Source organism: Triplophysa rosa, linkage group LG6, assembly GCF_024868665.1.
Source record: "Triplophysa rosa linkage group LG6, Trosa_1v2, whole genome shotgun sequence".
NCBI lineage: Eukaryota > Metazoa > Chordata > Actinopteri > Cypriniformes > Nemacheilidae > Triplophysa > Triplophysa rosa.
The window spans coordinates 13,468,696-13,488,818 of record NC_079895.1 but is presented as its reverse complement, the minus strand read 5'-3'; the positions used below and the strand labels follow the sequence as shown (position 1 = coordinate 13,488,818).

General features: G+C 40.0%; 1 protein-coding gene across 1 annotated transcript in view; it reads right to left on the bottom strand.

The window, feature by feature from the left end:
- dnah7 (dynein, axonemal, heavy chain 7) overlaps positions 1–20,123 on the bottom strand; it is a 67,069-nt gene that overhangs the window by 45,639 nt on the left and 1,307 nt on the right. Inside the window, exons 6-28 of the mRNA XM_057335503.1 lie at positions 19,905–20,085; positions 19,504–19,576; positions 19,220–19,345; positions 18,799–18,912; positions 18,514–18,697; positions 18,236–18,418; positions 16,365–16,637; positions 16,140–16,267; positions 15,984–16,062; positions 15,671–15,895; positions 14,457–14,603; positions 13,960–14,280; positions 13,394–13,761; positions 13,019–13,205; positions 6,977–7,170; positions 4,487–4,685; positions 4,200–4,340; positions 3,810–4,022; positions 3,402–3,511; positions 3,142–3,310; positions 2,059–2,161; positions 1,718–1,845; positions 756–968 (exon numbers count right to left, since the gene is read on the bottom strand). Coding sequence (XP_057191486.1) covers positions 756–968; positions 1,718–1,845; positions 2,059–2,161; positions 3,142–3,310; positions 3,402–3,511; positions 3,810–4,022; positions 4,200–4,340; positions 4,487–4,685; positions 6,977–7,170; positions 13,019–13,205; positions 13,394–13,761; positions 13,960–14,280; positions 14,457–14,603; positions 15,671–15,895; positions 15,984–16,062; positions 16,140–16,267; positions 16,365–16,637; positions 18,236–18,418; positions 18,514–18,697; positions 18,799–18,912; positions 19,220–19,345; positions 19,504–19,576; positions 19,905–20,085 — 4,059 coding nt within the window. The remainder of the gene's footprint in view (positions 1–755; positions 969–1,717; positions 1,846–2,058; positions 2,162–3,141; positions 3,311–3,401; positions 3,512–3,809; positions 4,023–4,199; positions 4,341–4,486; positions 4,686–6,976; positions 7,171–13,018; positions 13,206–13,393; positions 13,762–13,959; positions 14,281–14,456; positions 14,604–15,670; positions 15,896–15,983; positions 16,063–16,139; positions 16,268–16,364; positions 16,638–18,235; positions 18,419–18,513; positions 18,698–18,798; positions 18,913–19,219; positions 19,346–19,503; positions 19,577–19,904; positions 20,086–20,123) is intronic.

Here is a 20,123-nt window from a genome sequence, read left to right as displayed (position 1 = left end):
ATAGTTCACCCATAAATGAAAATTCTGTTTTTATTTACTCACCCTCTTGTCATTTCAAATCTGTATGATTGTCTTGCTTCTGCAGAACACAAAAGAAGATATTTTGAAGAATATTGTTAACCAAACAGCGACGGTACTCATTGACTTGCATTGGTTTTGTGTCCATACAGTCTGTTCGGTTACCAACTTTCTTCAAAATAGCTTATTTTGTGTTATGCGGAAGAAAGAAAGCCATACAGGTTTGAAATGACAAGAGGGAAAATAAATGACAGAATTTTCATTTTTGGGTGAACTATCACTTTAAGGACACATGAGCCTCATGAAAGCATTGCACTGACCCAGAATTCGTGAAGGACACAGGGTTTCAATACTTTTATTTTTTCAAAGATCTGTAATTCACATGGTTGCTACTGTAAATTGAGTTTGAACGCTATTTATAGTCAATGTCAGATTCATCTGGCTTTGATCCACAAGCGAGGGAGAGAGGACACGAAGCGTGCAATGAGAATTGAGATGAAGTGGAAATGCTTCACACTTTTGACTCTTGGTGGTCATTCTTTACTGATAACAGTGGCAGGTGGAGAGGAACTGAATCAGTTGGAGTTGGTAGTCACTTAGAATTGCTTAAACAAATTTATTGAGGCTCAGAAACAAAAGCTGCGTAAACACATTTATTTCAAGTTCAAAACTGAATGCCAGGTACACTGTGAGAAAACCTCAACATTAGAGATGTTTATAGGGAATACAGTGCCTACCTTTAGGTTCCCTGCGGCGGTCAGAACAGATTTCACAGCTCTCATGCCGTAATCATAGTGATGCTGGGAGGAGAGCTGCTCTGAGCACAGTCTATACGTAGCTACAATCTTCACTGAGAGCGGTCGTGCTCTGACAAATCCACAAGAATAGAGCACAATCTCAGCTATTAGAGCATAGTCTGGCACCATCATAGCTACTGTCCGGAACAGAGCCTGCGGCAGACAATTGCACAACTCTCACAATCACAGATGCAGCACAATGGACAGTCTACTGAAACAAACAAGAGTGTCATGTTTTTTTGAAAGTAAAGATATTATAATATATTTCTATACATACAAAACTTCAGTAAGAACATGAAACCTGATATAAAGTGTGACCAAACATTTTTCGTGTTTAGTTGATTCTGTTTTTAAAAAGAGATAAATCTGACATTAAAGGAACAGTTCATCCAAAACTAAAAATCCTGTCATCATTTACTCACCCTCGAGTTGTTCCAAATCTGTATACATTTCTTTGTTCTGATGAACGAAGAGAAAGTTATTTGGAAGAATGTTTGTAATGTCTTTTGTATATACATATTGGTAGTCAAAAGTGCCACAAAACTGTTTGCTTTCCTACATTCTTCAAAATATATTATTTTGTGTTCAACAGAACAAAGACATTTACAAACATTTTTTTCCTACTATGGTAGTCAATGGTGGCCAAGAACAGTTTGGTTCCAAGCATTCTTCCAAATATCCTTTTATTTGTTGAGGGTGAGTAAATGATGACAGAATTTTCATTTTTGGGTGAACTGTTGCATTAATAGTGTTGCATTAGTTCATTAAACATAACATTAGACCACCACGGCCTAATACACTATTTTTCTAGGTTAAAGGTTAGTTGAAGCATACAGCATGACATGCTCAATTTATGAATTACATAATGCTTATATGAGTGTGTACTCTCATATTCTCCATGCCTTTAAGTTATCGGGTAGTTCAGAGCGCCCTGCGTATCCAGGGTTCATGGTGATAAAGACAGCACAGGTTGGGTTCAGTTTTAGCTCTGTCCCCTCAAACTGCAGCATCTCAGCATGGGCAGAAATACCTATAGAGAAAAAAGACCACACATTTGCATACAAACTTATTTAACTCCATTTACTTCATCTAATGCTTGACCTCACTGAACTCAACTCAACAGGTTCTGATGTAGACCTCTATTAAGTTTAATAAAAAACTAGATGATTTGAAATTCATTGATTGATTTCTCAAATACATCTACACAGCAGTTAGCATTCTCAGTGTGCACGCAAACACGCACCTCTCTGAATGGTTAAAATTTGCTGAGCCACCACTGAAAGCACCTCCAGATCAATGCGGTTGAACTCATCAAAGCAGGCCCAGGCACCAGACGACAACAGGCCCTGCAAGAGACCAAGCAACTGTAACGTGACTCACAGCACACGCAGTCTGAGCATTCCTGTGCTGCCAGATATCAGGAAACTGACAAGAGGCGAGCAAGATGACATTGAAATCGTAAGTCTGTGCAATTGTAAACTCTCTGATTAAGATACAGCTGCAGCTCGCTGATAGTGCTGAGGCTATGATGCAAAGACGTGGCAATCTTTGCTAGCACAGCAAACTGAAAGGAGAATTGTCATGTCTGTATTAAAATGCTAAACAGAGTGAGGTCCAGAAGTATGAGACCACAAGTCAAAATGTTTCTTTTTTGCATTATTCCTAATTTAATCAATTTGTTAACAAAAGTATGAGTAAGAGTTTTTTTTACTTAATTAGAATTCAGTTTCTTAATGTTTGGTGTGTGCCCCTATCCAGTATACATTGACACTTTTTTTGTAAAATATTATCTTATGGAAAGATTTTTAGAAACCTGAAAATTATTTTGACCAAACAAATATAGTCTAGTTTATTACCCCATTTTATGTTTACCACAACAATTTGCTTTCTAAAACTACATTTCCCAACCAGTGATGTTAGACCTACACTGTAAAAAAAAAATTCTGGCAGCTTATTTCCTGTAAAATTGCACTTTCCCCTGTTTTTTTGTACATATTTTCAGTAATTTGACGGGATTTTGACCATATTTCGAAAATATGTGAAAAACAGTAAAATTCTGTTAAATTACCGTGTTTTCAACACTTAATGTGAAAAATCTGTAAAAATAAGTAACAGTAAAATTCTGTAAAATTACAGGTCTTTTTTTACCGTGTATGCTATTCGGGGTCAATGTCAAACACTGACCCAACCACCATATTTTAAAAATTGTTTTCAATATATAATCATTTTATATTCTTTTGCTGTGAGCTGCAGCATAATATTGCAACAGAATAACTGACACTTGTATAACTTCAAGACATCATAACTGTAGACTTTGTGAATCTACCTTAAAGAACTTGCCCAGAGCAATATAGTCCAGGCCATCAGAGCAGTTAAAGACCACACACTGCTTAGCTACGGCTTTAGCCAGGTCTTTGGTCGTTTCAGTCTTTCCGGTACCTGCAGGGCCTTCTGGGGCTCCACCCAAGTGTAAATGCAGAGCTCCTAATAAAGTTCTGGTATAGAATACATGTATTAAAGATGCAGCTCAAGAGAAAATGCAATGCCTTACAGCTGAGCATGATTCATAATGTAATGTATTCTGACCTGTAGCAGCGATCAGTCAGAGGGGTGATGACCAGGCGTGGTGTGTTTCCAAGATATTCATAGCCGTAGGCCAAGCCTGCATTGATCATCTTTGTGTGAAGCTGGTTTTCCTGAATACATCAAACCAAAGAGTCGAGAGAAATGGGAATCAAGCAGAATATCAGAGCATTGTCTTGGCCAGACAATATACACACTGTGAATGTAAACATCAATTCACAAGCGCACACAAACATCTTTGTACACTCTGACAAATGCATTTCTTCCATTTATACACATTGGCTTTCAATGTGATTTTGCCTAAAGTAATGTTTGTCACCATTGGAGACCAAGTGCATTCCGTGTTCCTCATTAATTCTGGATTGATTACACACAGAAACATTTCAATCACAGCCTCTCAAAATGACTCACGATCCAGTAGTAGCGCAGCTGGCTGAGCCACTCAAAGTTGGTCTCATCATCCACACCCTTCTGGACCAGAGAGGCCAGCACGTCCCGGGCGTGAACGTCAAGCACCACCAGCGCTCCCAGCGTTACCCGGTTCTGTTTAGACAGCTTGCCACGCACCAGGGTCACGATGTCATCTATCTGCGAATTGTTTTGTTCCAGATAGGCCTGCAGAGCCTGATGTAGAGCAAAGCAATCATTTAGTTATATAATGAGATATTACACAAGGGACCAAGATGCATGGGAGTAGAAGAGCTGTGTAGGAAAGCTGTCTGGGACAAACGTGCATACGTTCAGCCATCATAATAAATACATCTAAATTAAACGTTCCAGATTGTAATGTATGGTACAGACCTTTGGTCCCTTTGCAATGGCATCATGAATGTCCTTCGTCCAGTAAACCTGTGAGACACAGAGCACCGTCTGACCCGGCCAGGCCCGCACCCAGTTGATCCTTAGATCTTTGGGATATGCTTCAAATGCTTCTCCAATCACCTGACAGCCAAGAGTCGAGATGAGCAGTTTATATTATGTTACACTTTTCACAAACACATAATCCACTCTACAGTATTTTTGTATATATTACACTGTTTTATTACTGAACTACAGTATGTTTCACTCTGAAGTACTCATTTCTGTACCTTGTGTATGGAGTGAAGCATGCCACTCTCCAGCTCCAGGAGCCATTGTTCCACCTGTCCACGAGCTTTAGAAGTAGAGATGACCTCCACCAGCTCCACCTCCTCCCCTTCACTGCTCCTCATATGAATGATGTCCAAAACGTCAGTGAACACGACGCTAGCAATGCCCTCAAAACACTTCTTCAGGTGCGGCTGCACTCTGAAATAAAAGTCAATATATACGAAGTCAATATACGGTTTCAAAGCAACAACATAAACAAACGTTACTGCGCATTCATAGACTGCCCTTAACTTCAGGTATACGTTCGCAAATAATAAGAGTGCCTGTAGATTATTTCTGATAACAAGCAAAATACACCGTTAGGGTGCGATCACACAGAACGCGCTTTTCATGTTCGAAAACGCGAGGCGCGCCGCGCTGATCTTTTGGTGACTCTCTGAAAAGAGCAGCGCGCAGCGTTTTTTTATGTTACTAGGTAACCCGAAACAGCCACAACAAGTTTCTCCTCCATATCTCCTGGCGTCCCCAGCATCTGTAAACTTCCGTTGCCACAAGGGAAGCCCCGCCTCTCCACTCATTTGATTGGACAATGGAAAAAAGCGCACATGACGTCAAGCGCTTTTCTGCTCAGAGTTGAGTTTTTTTTACACTTCGGGCGCTCGGAGCGCTCCGCCTTAAAAACGCAAGGCGCAGCAGGCGGCAGAAACGCGAGGCGCCTGGCGCGCATAAGCAGTGCGCAAGACGCTACCTGCCAACTGAAAACAATTCAAAAGAGGCGCGTCTTACAGCAAAAGACCCGTTCTGTCTGATCAGGCCCTTACTTGGCTAAACTTGCCACTTCAATATTTTGAATTTAGACTGCGATACCAAGCTCAACAGCTAGATGTCAATGTACCATACGGTTTCTTTAAATGCGACCAAACTATAGGACCCATTCAAAAAATTGTTTATTTGATAAAATGAACATACAACAAAATTCAACAAATTGTTTATTTAATACAATTATTATAAAATAAAATAAAAATATAATTAATATGTACATAAATTAAATAAAATACAAAATAGTTTTATTATTAGGCCCTATAGCCAGACTGACAAACTAACATAGACTGAAAGTTAACGGCAGTCCAGGCGTGCGCTTCCTATGAAACGGTCTATAACAGTATGGCCATCTCTAATGCAGGTTTAACTTTCAATCTGAGGCGGCATGCTGAACCAATTCCATTATGATTATATATGACTAACACTCATACCTAAGCCTGGGGTTTTGAGAAAACGCGGTGAATGTTTAAATTGTGTAACCCTGTCAGCCCTTGTCACACCTCTGCAATTTAGATTTCACTCTTTCTAGAACTCTCATGAAGCTCTCAAATGTAATAAGTGCTCTATAAAGATAGACGGTGGCAATGAAATATAGGGAGAGAGGAGAGAGAGGAGAGAGAGGGAGATCTCAGCGATCACAAGCTATCGCTGGTCAGCATTAGTAACAGAGAGCAATAGCAAGGCAAGCTAAATCAAACAGTCCAAGATATGCAAGACCAAATGCCCCAGCTTCTGTGCTCATATTCATTATTACACAAATACCTGGGGTGAAATAAGACAAAATTTGCTTATACGTCAAGAGCCTGCACAAGGGAGCAACATCAGAGAAAGTAGGGCAGAGTGTCATATGGAGAAGAAAAAGCGCTATAATTAAATTCCCTCAGTAAATAGTGGGTTTTAAGAGGTTCAAAATGAGTTTTCCAAGGCCATGGTGAAGCGAACCTTCACCGTGACCATGGCCTCATTCATCCTTCATTGTTCTATAGGCCTCTTATGCTAAACATAGGCCACACTGGATAAGTACGATAATATTTAGCATTTGTTGAATATGCCCAATGAGACATGTCAAACTAGACTATATGTGACAAGGAAAGCTTAAGTAAATTGTTTTATGTTTTAGTGAATTACATCCAGTCTACACTCTACATCAATGAAATTGTGCTCATTTATTTTTAGCTAAATTATAAAACATCTCTACCTTGTTTTAAATGATTTTAACTTGCAGTAATAACACGCGTCTAAAACAGTTTCGCAAAACTAGCAGCTCAACACATCTAAAATTGACCCAAACTTACAGCACTGTGAGTTTTTCTATAAATAATTGATAAAGAACAGACTGCTCTATCATAGTTCCTTCCATCAGGCACTCATCCAGCCTGGCCCATCATGAATCAATCTCACACAGCAAGACTAAAGAGAACAGAAGCCCTCAAAATCAGTTCACCTTAACCGCTGACAAACAATTTTCCCCAAGCCTATAAATCATGTTGTTTCCAAAAATGTCTCTACTAAGCCTCTTTCCCTGAACGTGTGTTGAAAGTGTGAAATTAACTCACAGCGCACTAACAACGCTGTCAGGACTACCTGAACAAAACCCAAAGAACTCATGACACTTGCTACTGAATACAGTTCCCAAAGTCTGAATTCTTCCCAAGACTTCACAGTACCTGGTTGGGTCTTTAGTCTCGGAGAGGATCTCTAGCAGCTCATCGTTGGACAGGAAGAAGAAGCGGGGGAAATACAGTCTTTTCTTCTCCAGGTATTCATTGAGACCCTTCAGAATGAGCTCCAGCAATTCGTTACTGTGTTTCATTTTGTCGAGCATCTTGTCAATCGCCACCACTGCCAGAACATGCTTGTCCTGAAAAAGAAACACAATGCAATACAAAGAATAAAAACGTTCTTATAATAATACATAATATTAGTCATATTTATTATTGTAATATATTACATATTTAAATAATATTGATTGTTTGTTGTTATTGTCGTTGTTATTTATTATTATTATTACTACTACTACTACTACTAATAAGAATAAGAAAAAGAAAATAATAATAAAAAACAATACCAATAATAACTTTCCTGTAGCTTAGTGGTAATAGCATGGCGCAAACAACGCCATGGTCGTGGGTTCGATCCCAGGGGATTGCACATAATTAGAAACAAATGTATAGTATAATGCAATGTAAGTCGCTTTGGATAAAATTGTCTGCCAAAAGCATTAAAAAAATAATAATAAAAATAACAACAATCAATATTATTTATATATTTAATATAAAATAATTATTATTATTATTATTATTATTGACATTTAATAATGGAAAATGTAGGATAAATGTGGTGCTTGAAGCGGTTGCTACGGTGCTCTAAGTGGTTCCTGGGACATGGCTAGATGTCCTCTAGGATGTTTTGGAAACCATCTTCCAAAGTCTGTTTTAAAACCATATTTAAGGTTCAGATCCTTCCGGCAATATAAGTTAAATCTGATTCTTTTCACCAGACTTATAACAATAGCACACCTCCCCTTACCAAGCCGCATGATCGACTTTGAGACAACAATCATGTTAGTCGCACAGACGACGCAAGACGTATGCAAGTGTGCCGAGGAACAGTTACCTTTCTTTAAAATGATAACTCACCCAAAAATGAAAATTCTGTCATCATTTACTTACCATCTTGTCACTTTAAACCTGTATGACTTACTTTCTTCGGCAGAACACAAAAGAAGATATTTTGAAGGATGATGTTAACCGGCACCCATTCGCTTGCAATGGTTTTGTGTAGAAGTGAATGGGTGCCGGCGCTGTTTGGTTACCAACTTTCTTCAAAATATCTTTTTTTGTGTTCTGAAGAAGAAAGAAAGTCATGTAGGTTTGAAATGACAAGAGGGTAAGTAAATGATGATAGAATTGACATTTTTGGGAGAACTAGCCCTTTAAATTAATTAAACTTATTGCAACATCTAAACCTACAACTTGCTTATTAGACCCCATACCAACTAAATTATTAAAAGAGTTATTACCCGTTGCAATTGAGCCCATTTATAACATTATCAACTCGTCAATTAATCTAGGCCATGTCCCAGGAGCCTTTAAACTGGCCGTCATTAAGCCTCTTATCAAGAAACCAAACTTAGACCCCAATGAACTAGGAAACTATAGACCGATTTCAAATCTCCCTTTCCTGTCTAAAATACTAGAAAAAGTAGTGTCCACTCAGTTGTGCTCTTTCTTACAAAATAATGACATACACGAAAAATTCCAGTCAGGCTTTAGACCGCATCATAGTACTGAAACTGCGCTCGTTAAAATTACAAACGACCTGCTTATAGCATCAGATAAAGGTAACATCTCACTCCTAGTCCTGCTCGACCTTAGTGCTGCGTTCGATACTGTAGACCATAAAATACTTCTAGATCGCTTACACAATTATACCGGTATTCAGGGACAGGCACTACAATGGTTCAGATCTTACTTATCAGACAGACATCAATTTGTCCATTTAAATGGGGAATCATCAAATCTAACGCAAGTAAATTATGGATTACCTCAGGGATCGGTTTTAGGACCCTTGCTATTCTCCATATACATGCTGCCCCTTGGAAACATTATTAGAAAACATGGAATTAGCTTCCACTGTTATGCAGATGATACTCAGCTATATATCTCATCAAGACCAGATGATTCCTTCCAACTATCCAAATTGGCAGAGTGCATCGACGATATAAAGCATTGGATGACTTGTAATTTCCTTCTTTTAAATTCTAATAAAACAGAAATATTACTTATCGGACCAAAGACACGTGAGCAGAATATTTCGGATTATGACCTGCAAATTGAAGGCTGCACTGTTACTCCAACAAATACAGTTAAAGACCTTGGCGTTATATTAGACAGCAACCTGTCATTTAAAAATCACATCTCAAATGTCACAAAAACAGCCTTCTTCCACCTTAGAAATGTTGCCAAATTGCGAAATATTTTATGTGTGGCTGATGCAGAGAAGCTTATTCATGCATTTGTGACCTCAAGACTTGACTACTGTAATGCACTGCTTAGTGGTTGTCCTGCAGCATCAATAAACAAACTACAGTTAGTTCAGAATGCAGCTGCCAGAGTTCTAACCAGGTCCAGAAAATACGATCACATAACCCCAATGTTATCAACCCTTCACTGGTTACCCATTAAGTATCGTATTGACTTTAAAGTTCTTTTAATTACTTATAAAGCCTTAAACGGTTTAGCCCCTACCTACATAACAGAGCTTCTACCACACTACAACCCATCACGCTCTCTAAGATCTCAAAACTCCAGACTTTTGATAACACCTAGAATAACTAAATCCACCAAAGGGGGTAGAGCTTTCTCATACGTAGCACCTAAACTCTGGAATAGCCTCCCCGATACTATTCGAGGGTCAGACACACTCTCCCAATTTAAATCTAGATTAAAGACACATCTTTTCAGCCAAGCATTCACTAATACATAGCTAATGAACAGCAGCTACGCTAATTATTCTCTTTCTGTTTCTGCCCTCGCCTCGGGATGCCCATCCCGAGGTAGGGAGAGATTCCGCCAGGCCCAGATGAACGTCATATGCCCATCCACAACTAGAGATTACGCCAGCTACATCGGAAAATCCCGTGCCATCCTCCTGCGAGAGCCTGCGGACTGACTGACCATCCAGCTCCATCCAAGGCAATTCCATCACCACCCAAGAAAAAGGCGACCATCTGGCCGGCCCAGCTCAGACAATTCCATCCCCAACCGAGAGCAAAGACGGACTACCTGTCACATAAATGCTAAATTTACAATACTTGGTATTTAATGCTAAACTTACATCACATGACAGCAGTTTGAAGTTATGGCTGCACTCAGTGACTTTGATTGGAGGTAGCTGGGTGGGTGTTGTAGGGAGTGGGGGGGCTTGTTGGTTGTGGTTCGGGGCGTTTCATTTGTTGGGACTGTGTGGGTCTGGTCTGGTTGGTCTTGTTTTGTGGTCGATGTCGGACAACAGAGGAATAAAGTTAATTATGCCATTACTACTTTTCCCTGGTTGTTCCTCTGTTGTCTGTTGTTGATCGCGGAATGGGACCGGGTTGGACCTGCACGGTTTCGGCGGGTGGGGCTTCCTGGGTCGCGGCTCGTGGGCTCTCCCTGTTCTTCGTGGACGTTGCTCGGTGGCTTTGGTCGGGGTCACTGAGTGCAGCTATGACACGTCAGAGGAGATCTGGCCCTCCCGGCTGAGCCTGGTTTCTCCCGAGGTTTTTTTTTCTCCATTATTCAGCATTGGAGTTTGGGTTCCTCGCCACAGCAGAGCAGTGCAGTGTTGGCTTGCTCACCGGGAGACTGCATTTATTTATTTATTTATTCATTTATTTATTAGATATTATTTATTATAATGATCTTGCTTGGTCTATAAACACCATGCACTGTGCTGTGTTTTACCTTTCTGTGTTTTTCTTATTTGCTCCTGTAAAGCTGCTTTGGAACAATGCACATTGTGAAAAGCGCTATATAAATAAAATTGAATTGAATTGAATTGAATTTAAAGCTAGCACCACAAATTATTTAGGCGGCACATTTGACCATTGCTCTGCATGTTAGACCAATCTCTAAAAGAACTCCCTGGAAGGAGGCTTGTCTTAACCTAAAAATCATGGGTAATGATATAATACCTACATACTAGTCCTTTCAATTCACTTCCCGTACGAAAGCGATAATGAAAAGAGGACTACAGCAGACTGTCATATTTCACCGGTTTCACACAAGAGTTCTTTTGTAAAGCCGTCTCCCACCAGGAAAGCTCATCCTGTCTACAGCGTTCTGATTTTCAAAGAGTCCTCCAAAGGTTGTCTGAAGGCCGTGTCCTTCATTAGAGACGGAGGAAACAACCGGACCCGCCCCCTCCCCTTCCTCCCCTCACAGATGCTGCTCACCTGTAAAGAGATAATAATTGCTTTTTCCCCTTTTCCGATTGCTATTGATTTTCTATTACCCATGGTGAGTAGACTTAGAGCGCTCACGAAGAGATTGAAGTTTAACGATCACTTTTAAATGACAAAAAGACCTGAGTTTCCTGACAGAGACTGGCAGAACTAATGAGGGGTTGTTAATAACCAAAGCCACCTCAAAATAGTCCCTTAAAAAGATACCATTGGATAACTGTCATGAAAGAGATAGAAGGGACGTCTTACGCCAGTTACTGTGTAATTATTCTCTCTTGCTGTCGAGTTAAATTACATTAAAGTGAGAATGTGAGTGCTGTCTGAATGTGCCTGAATAGAAGGCTTCTGAAGAGCATCTGCTTCCTTTCATAGGCTGCAGAAACACGCAGGTGGTTTACTGAACAGATTCTTATACTGATTCACACATGCAGCAAACGCGTGTTTCCTCATAAATGTGTTCTCTTTCAACGAAATCGTTTCGTATGGTATGAGAACACTCTGTGTTAAGCATAAAACTGAACTTGGATCTGCATCTCCACCAATGTTTCCACACACCACTGTTATTACAAGCATCTCTTGAAGTGTTTCTCCGTGTGCTTATCAAACCAGGCAGCAACAAGCGAGAGCACCTGCCTTCCAGCTGAAATAATAAATATATGTTTGCTTTTCAAAGAAGAGACGTTCATGGCTTATGATGTAGGATGGAAATTATGGAGCTGTGTAGGAATCATTCGAGAAAAAAAACATCCTGAAAAAAACGATCTTTGAATTCAATTGCAAAATGTTTATCTCTTTTAGTGTCAAATGAGGAAAGTAAGAAACACATAAGAGTATATAAAATCAGAAGGCAGAAAGCTTTGTGGGTACCGCAGATGAAGAGAGACACCTAGTGGGCCTCTGATGTTGCAGAACAGAATCGATTGAAATGTTTTCTTTTTATCATGTAATACACTAAGCTTATATTTGACATGTATAGTCAACTAGTCCTCAAGGTTATGAAGTTTGCTTGTCTCTTTAAAGGAACAGTTCACCCAAAAATGACAATTCTGTCATCATTTACTCACCCTCAAGTTGTTCCAAATTTGTATAAATTTCTTTGCTCTGTTGAACACACAAAAAAAGATATTTTGAAGAATGTAGTAAAGCAAACAGTTTTGGTGCACTTTTACCATTTTTCCTACTATGGTAGTCAATAATGGCCAAGAACTGTTTGGTAACAAGCATTTTTCCCAATATCTTGCGTTCATCAGAACAAAGAAATGTATACAGATTTGGAACAACTCGAAGGTAAGAAATTGACAGAATTTTTATTTTGGGGTGAACTGTCCCTTTAAATCTGCCGAGGTTTTGCTGAAGGTTCGAACCCTCAAAGGAAAAACCCTGCTCGCCGACCTCATTTTCTGCACACTCTCCACTCTCTTGAGTCCCTCCAGACAAAATCTATCATTACTATTTGATGGCAGAGCTGGGCAACTTTTTTCTGTTTAGAGAAGGACAACAGATATTGATGTCTCTTATAGCACAGAGGCTCAGGATGACAATTACATACCGAAGTTTTCGGCTATGCGTCTGACAGCTCTGTCTCATTTGTCATGAATACACTTCTTTCACGCAAACATCTCCAAAGACACGTCAGGAGAAAATGAAAAATGAATGCAGCATCTCATAACTTCTCAAAGGAGTTACAGTACTCTGTATTCTAGACACAAACAAACCAGATATCGTGTTTACACTGCCGCAGATGTGGGGCTATCTGGCTCACCAAGCTGACTTGTTTCATGGTGTCCCTCCAGGTTTTGTCCACGGCTGTAAAGCGATCTCTCTCAGTGGGCATCTGAGCCATGATGTCTGGAGAACTAAAGATGGGCTCGAGGTAAAGCCAGGTGCCCTGAACCTTCAACCACTCATCCAGAATTTCCTGCAGCAACAGCAGCTTACCCTCCCAGTCCCTGTAATACACACACATGTATATTCACATTAATTCCTATGACCATGACGTGTTTGTATTGTAAAAATATTGTAAAATTGTGCAATGTGATTGTGGCCATCCCACTACCAAGTATTGAACAATACACTCAGGAGGAAAATCTCTTTAAAATCCACCAAAAATCATAAACGCTCATTTCCCATTGCTTACCGTATCTCAGCCTCGAATGGCTTGATGAAGGGCGAGCCTCTCATGGTCTGGGTCTTGACAATATGGTCATCCAGCAGCATCTGTATCTCATCCAATGAGGACAGAATGGAGGTCCCGGTTTCACGATAGGGCAGGAGGGTAAACTCCATCCCGGCCCATTCACCGGCCATGCGCTCCATGGCCTTTTCGAGGCCGTGTTCCTTGCTGGCTGATTCACTGATGGTTTCGAAAGTGGCGAGATGAGTTTCTAGATTGAGGGGAAGAAACTTTGCCACACAGGTGTCCTCTTCTGACGGCCTGAGGGGGAAGCCCACTACTGCAGACATGGCATCCCAATGGCGGTGTCGGAGACCAGGGTTACACAACACCTGCCGAAACAAATGATCATCATTCAGAAAACCACTTTATTATTATATAATGCTTTAGCCTCCAGTAAGAGTTTCTCAGCTCTGTTTTCAGCTCATTGATTCCCAATAAGTAGCCTATACACATACTGATAAAATATACCATAAATGCACGCTAAGTTTAGTCACCAAAATGAAAATCATCATATCTCATCAAGGTACCTGCATTAAAGGAATGTGCTCCTTAAACGCCTCTACTTCTGCCTTCACAGAGGTCGCGATCTGGAGAGCGTTGGGTGAGTCCTGGAAACTTTTCTCAAGCTTGTACAAAGAACGGCTGTAGTTCCCCACATCAGCTTCCACTTTGTCTGGGTTGACAGCTGGGAGTCGGCCGTGCACCCACTGATGGTGCTGCCTTTGAAACTCAGCCACCGTCTCATACAGCCGCAGATATGGAACCAGGCAGTCCTGAACCGTCTTGAGCTGTGGGTACTGAGAGACAGGCCAACCAAAGGCCTCCTCCTCCTGGTTGAAGCCTCTGATCTGATGAATAAGACAGTGAAGATGGACTGATGGGAGCTGCTATTGTCAGCAGCACTCTAAAGCATCACTAACAAATGTGCTAAACATAACCCACTTCTAACTTTTCAGGACTATATAGTTTCATATTAATTTTCATATTCATCAGAAGCCACAGAAATGTTATACAAAGTCAGTACCTTTTCTATAAGAGAGTCCAGTTTAGAATTGAGGGCCTGGGCTTTCTTCAGGTATTTGCTGAGCTCAGAGATGTTACCGAAGGTGGCAAACTCCTCCACTTGCTTTGCGTAGCTCTCTAGATCTTCCAAAGCCCGCTCACACCTCAACTGTTATAAAATGCACACATTACAGCCATTATCATAAAAAAAACATTACAGTTCTTCAAAAAATTACATTTCGGTTTTATTAGTGGATTTATGTTTGTATTACTCTTATGCTGTGTTCATACCAAATGCGAATTAAACTATACGGCGAGTAAATTACATAAAAAGTAATTGCAGAGAGGCGACTAGATGTGAACTCGCACCAGGCGATGTGGACGGAATATGGAAAGCCAAGTAGCGATTGCTTGTTCCACGCAAGTTGAAAAATTTCAACTCCAGCGAGAAATTTGTGCATAGAGTTCATAGACACCTACTATTTGACATGTCCGTAATGCAATGTTTTTCACGTCACTTGTGTGAATACAACAAACAAATCTCGAGAGTAATAAAGAGTGAGGAATGTAATGCTTCACGTTTGGTGTGAACACAGCTTTATATTTTTGTTGTTATGAATTTCGTTTCCTTATTGTTTTCAATAATTCTTGGTCTTAAAGTGAAATAAAACTTTTAAAAATTAAAATATATATATTTTTTTATAAATATTGCAGCGTTTATTGTAAATAGCTTATCAGTGTGGGTCATTCTCTTTTCAAATTCATGTGCCCTCATAATCTTCAGTTAAAATCTGAAAATGCCCTCTAGTGACTATCCATCTCAAATTAGACTTCTAGCATCTGTTAACTCCTCCCTTTCAACTGTCAGTCTGGTGCCAGTTCCATTTCAAAGTGCAGCGCCTGTTTTTATACAGCCATTCAAATCACAGTTAAAAAAACAAGCCACGTCCACTATTTATTCTCATTCTAAATTCCGTTTCATTTGGAAATGCGTCAGAATACAAAAACACAAACGATCGCAACTTCCAGTTCACGGGGACTTTAGATGCACTTAACAATAGAGTTGTGTAATATGAAGGTTTGTTGTGTCTGTAAACCATCGCCAAATGGATTTGTTGCCATGATGACTTTGTCTGCATGTTTCCTATGTTTGGTTTGACCAATCATTCTGTACAGTAAGTTCCTTGTGTTAAGAATTGAAATGAGTTTTATTGCCCACTGTGGGGTCTACCATGCCTTGAGGCCATCCTGGAACTGTCCAGTCTTCTCCTTAATGATCTGACGGTGCTGATCAAAAACTGCCGGCATGCGTGCTTGACTCTGGAAGGTCTCGCTGTTCAGGCGGATATCTGTGAGGGTGAATGTGACATAGTCCACCAAGAAACACAACCGGCTATTTGACTCCTGGAGCTTCAATTCCAGCAGAGGCATCTCCTTTGTTTCCACCTTCTCCACGTATACCTAGACAAAGTGACATATAATCACTATACTCAAAATTGTCATAGGAACTAAACAAAGAAGGTTCAGAAATACAGCTGATCAGTTTTACCTTAAGCTCCATGAGTTCCTGTGTGTTTGATGGACTGCTTAAGGCTTTCTTTGATATTTTATCATATTCCTCACACAACCTACAGATCAATAACACAGATTAGCAGCCTGGAACAACAGGTTACAACGTGTTTTTGTGATAGTTTCAGAGCCTTACTTCTTATTGAACTCTTGATGATTCTGTAACATGTAAGTGACCATTCTCTCCATAAGACCCTCCGCTCGCTTAACAAGAGCCCGGACCAGCTCATGAGAGTGAACTTCGAACATACCCAAACGTACCACCTGAAACACAGGAAAGTAAATGTGTCTCATTCATTTAAGTCAGTCTTTTAAGGAAGGGCTTTGTGAACGAATACAACTAATATAAAGAACCACGAACCTTGACGGTGCCGTACCGGATCTCATCAGCTAACTGCTGGTAACGGGTCACCTCCATCATCAGCTCATGGAATGAGTGCTGCTCCTGGAGGAACTGGGTCACATCCTCCTCAGCTTGCTGGGACACCAGCGGGGCATACTTATCATAGAAACGAATGTGCTCCGAGGGTTTGGTACTTTCTGCACGGATTACCTGCCTGACCTTCTGCTGATGGGCCTTCAGGATCTCTGGCAGGACAGTGGGTTTAAGGGTACTGTGTGTTTCTGGGTCAGGCTGGAATTAGAGAGTATAAATTGTATAAGTACAGAAGCACAAATGGTACTTTAAAGGGGGGGGTTAACGCTGTTTCGTGCATTCTGACTTCTTTCCAATGTTAAACGTGCTGGCTTCTCATGCTTAACATGGTCAACTTGTCAGAAAACGAGTTGGACGTAATACATAGTATTTCTGTGCTCGATACACTCCCCCAAGGTTCGTATAGGTTTCTGAAATTTTTTTCGAACATGAAAAACCGTTACGTAACAACTTTTCCCTTATTGGGCAATTCTCCCGGAAAAGCACGCCCACGGCAAGGCGAAAGAGATAGCCCATCCACGCATCAACGAGGAGCGATAGGAAGACCCACTTACCATTGGCTGCGCTGTGGACCTGCAGCTCGTTACTCTTGCGATAGTGAGAGAAGTTGAGGTGTGTTTGTTTGTTCACGGCATTTCAGTGATGGATGTTATATAAACGGTGGATATAATGCTGGATTTGCAGATCGGTTGAAACTGATAGATGGAGTGGTCCCAGCGCTAAAAGATGCCGGACATGAACCGCACGCGGTAAGTGAAATTAAGTCATATGTCTGTGTTTTGTTGGCAATCGGCGCATACGTGCATAATGCAAACAACACAAACTTATAGTGAATCAATGCGATGATGTATTATGTGCTCGTGATTTAGTTCATCCCCCCGCACACCCCCAGGAGTCGGTATTTTTACGGAAATAATAGTACAGCTGTATCTATCTATCTTTTATAAGTGTGATCAAACTAAATACTCTTCGAAGATACGAAGTAAGCAATACTACTCTATAGGTACTCAAGATTAATATGAGATTGGCAGAAACTGTGCGTTCAACCGGACCTTTAATAACCATTGTTTAAAGGCTGCTTGATTTAAAGGTCTAGTGTTTGAAATTTAGCAGAATCTAGTGGTGAGGTTGCGAATTGCAACCAACGGCTCACTCCACCCCACCCTTTTGAACCACTACGGTGGTTGACACAGACAAAGATGTCGTCACATTTTAATTTCTTTGCCGAAGTAAATAAAATAATTACGAAACTTGCTCTGTAGAGCAGTTTGTCTGTTCAGGGCTACTATAGAAACAACATGACGAATTCCATGCAAGGGGACCAACGGTGTATGTAGATAGAAATAGCTCCTTCTAAGGTAATAAAAACATAACGCTTCATTATGTAATGTCTTTGTACACCTCTGAAGACATAGTTATGTATATTATATGGCATTTCTGTCATTATCCTCTAAAAAATTACAGCACCTTTATGAAATAACATTTATGTTTAACTATGTCATAAGAGCTAATAACAAGATTTAGCTGATATTAACCACCTGGAGGTAACATTTTTGTACCAAAAGTGTCCTATTATGCTTTGTCTTAACATCAGAAACAAGAATTTCTAATATACTAAACAGCCCGTTCAAATTGGGCAAGAAGTTCTGAAAGTTATATTTTCATAGTAAACTGAATAGTTTTTTATATATTTCAGATAAATGTTATCCCTCATAACAGGACTCCTTTAATTCTTCACCTATAAAACACACACACAATATTGGCAAGATGTCACACAAAATAAAAAATATGTTTACCCTTTCTGAATGCAGCAGCTGCGGCTCCACCCGAGGAATCAGACTTATGGATTTTAGCATCGTGTTATAGACATTTACCAGGACAACTTCAAAGTCTTCAAAAACAGGTTCAAATTTAATGGTATGATCGTCCAGCACCAGCTTTATGACAAAACCCAGATGATCACAGGTTCTCACAGAAAGCTTCAATAAGGAAAAAAGTTTATGTAAATATAAATGATTTATGAGGGTGTTAGCCTGTAAAAGATAATAGCATGCAACGATAGAGCAGATCTTACAGGGTCTTGGACAATGAGGTGTGTGTAATCCTGAATGGATTCAAGTGCCAGGCTTTGAAGCAGGGAGGTCATGAGTGTGGCAACACAGTTGTAAAATGACCGGAGCCGAGTGACACTGGTGTTGCTGGGGACCAGTTTGCGCTTGATACCAAGATTATAAACTTGCTGCACTTCTGGTATCCACCTGTTTCATTGAAAACAAACATAGTAACCTTGTTTTTGCAGGATGCAGTTTGCTGATCTTGATGCAGTAAGGAGCATGTGAAAAGAGTTTTGTGTGTTTACCTTCTGAGAAGGACTTCGTTGGCACATTCAATTTGTTCATTGACTTGCTGCTGAAAGGCAGACAGCTCCAGGGACTCATTGTGGAAGTCTTCCACATTAACAAGACGCAACTTTCTACAGAAGTGACACGGAAAAGAAGGAATACAGAACAGGAACCACAGTGATGACACTGAAAATCTCACTTTGAATATTATGTAGTTTTATTGTAAACATCACTATGAGATTACATATTCAAAGCTAAAAATCACAGTGATATAGGCATAGTTTAACTGTGAGCACAAATATGTTTTTTTTGTAGTTAAACTGTAAATATAAAGAAGATTACTTTCTTACTTTCTTACTTTCTTCTAACTGTGAACATCACCTTAAGATTGCTGAAGGTAAACTGTGAACATCACTGTGAGATTTCTTTGGCACTTACTTGTAAGAAACATGCCACAGATTCAATACTGAGAGCATGGTGGGATTGACTGAGTGAAGCTGCTTTCCCATGCTTTTCTGGGCTTGAAGAAACGACTTTTTCCATGGCTTTGGAATAATTTCCATTCTGCAAGACAATAAAAAAGGAAAACACCTCAATATGTACAGTAAATCCTTGTACAATTTTGACAAATATACACAATTACCTACAATGCTTTATGCTATAATTTAAACCGTATGATGGCTAGTGAATTATACCATTTATAGAAATTTAGCATGACTCACTCCTGTCTATGCGGGGGAAGATCTTTGGCTTTATCATCTTCATTCTTTCTGGGGTCCCGTAGCACAAAATCCACTGCAAAGACCGCAGGGGCTTTAACTGATATGACTTAACAGATATCAACAACACATGCAATGCTTGTACTTTGACATGTGGATTTGAATGGGCAGGAAGACAGCAAGAAAGTAAAAAAGATGTATTATTGTTTTTAATTATGATGTTTCTTGTAATAACAAACAACTAGAGTAAACAACATGTATCAAACTTTATTTTTTATAGTTATTGAGGGCAACAAGTTAAAGAGAACATTATTTATCTTTGGCCACAACATCTTAATACTTTAGATCACATACAATGCAGATTTATTTGAAAACAGACATATCGGCAAGAGAGAAGCTTGTACCAATAGCCTTTTTGACACTGAGCAGGTAGTCCTCTCTCATCTCATCTGAAAGAGCCTCAATGGTTCCACTCAAACATTTCAGATACTCTGGGACTAAATCAAGAACATGCTCCAGCCAGGAGTCCTCCATGGCTGCCACGTCCTCAGTGCCTATTCCATTGTGGATGTAGTAGTAATATCTCTGATAGAGGAAAAACAAATAAGAACACATATTTTTGT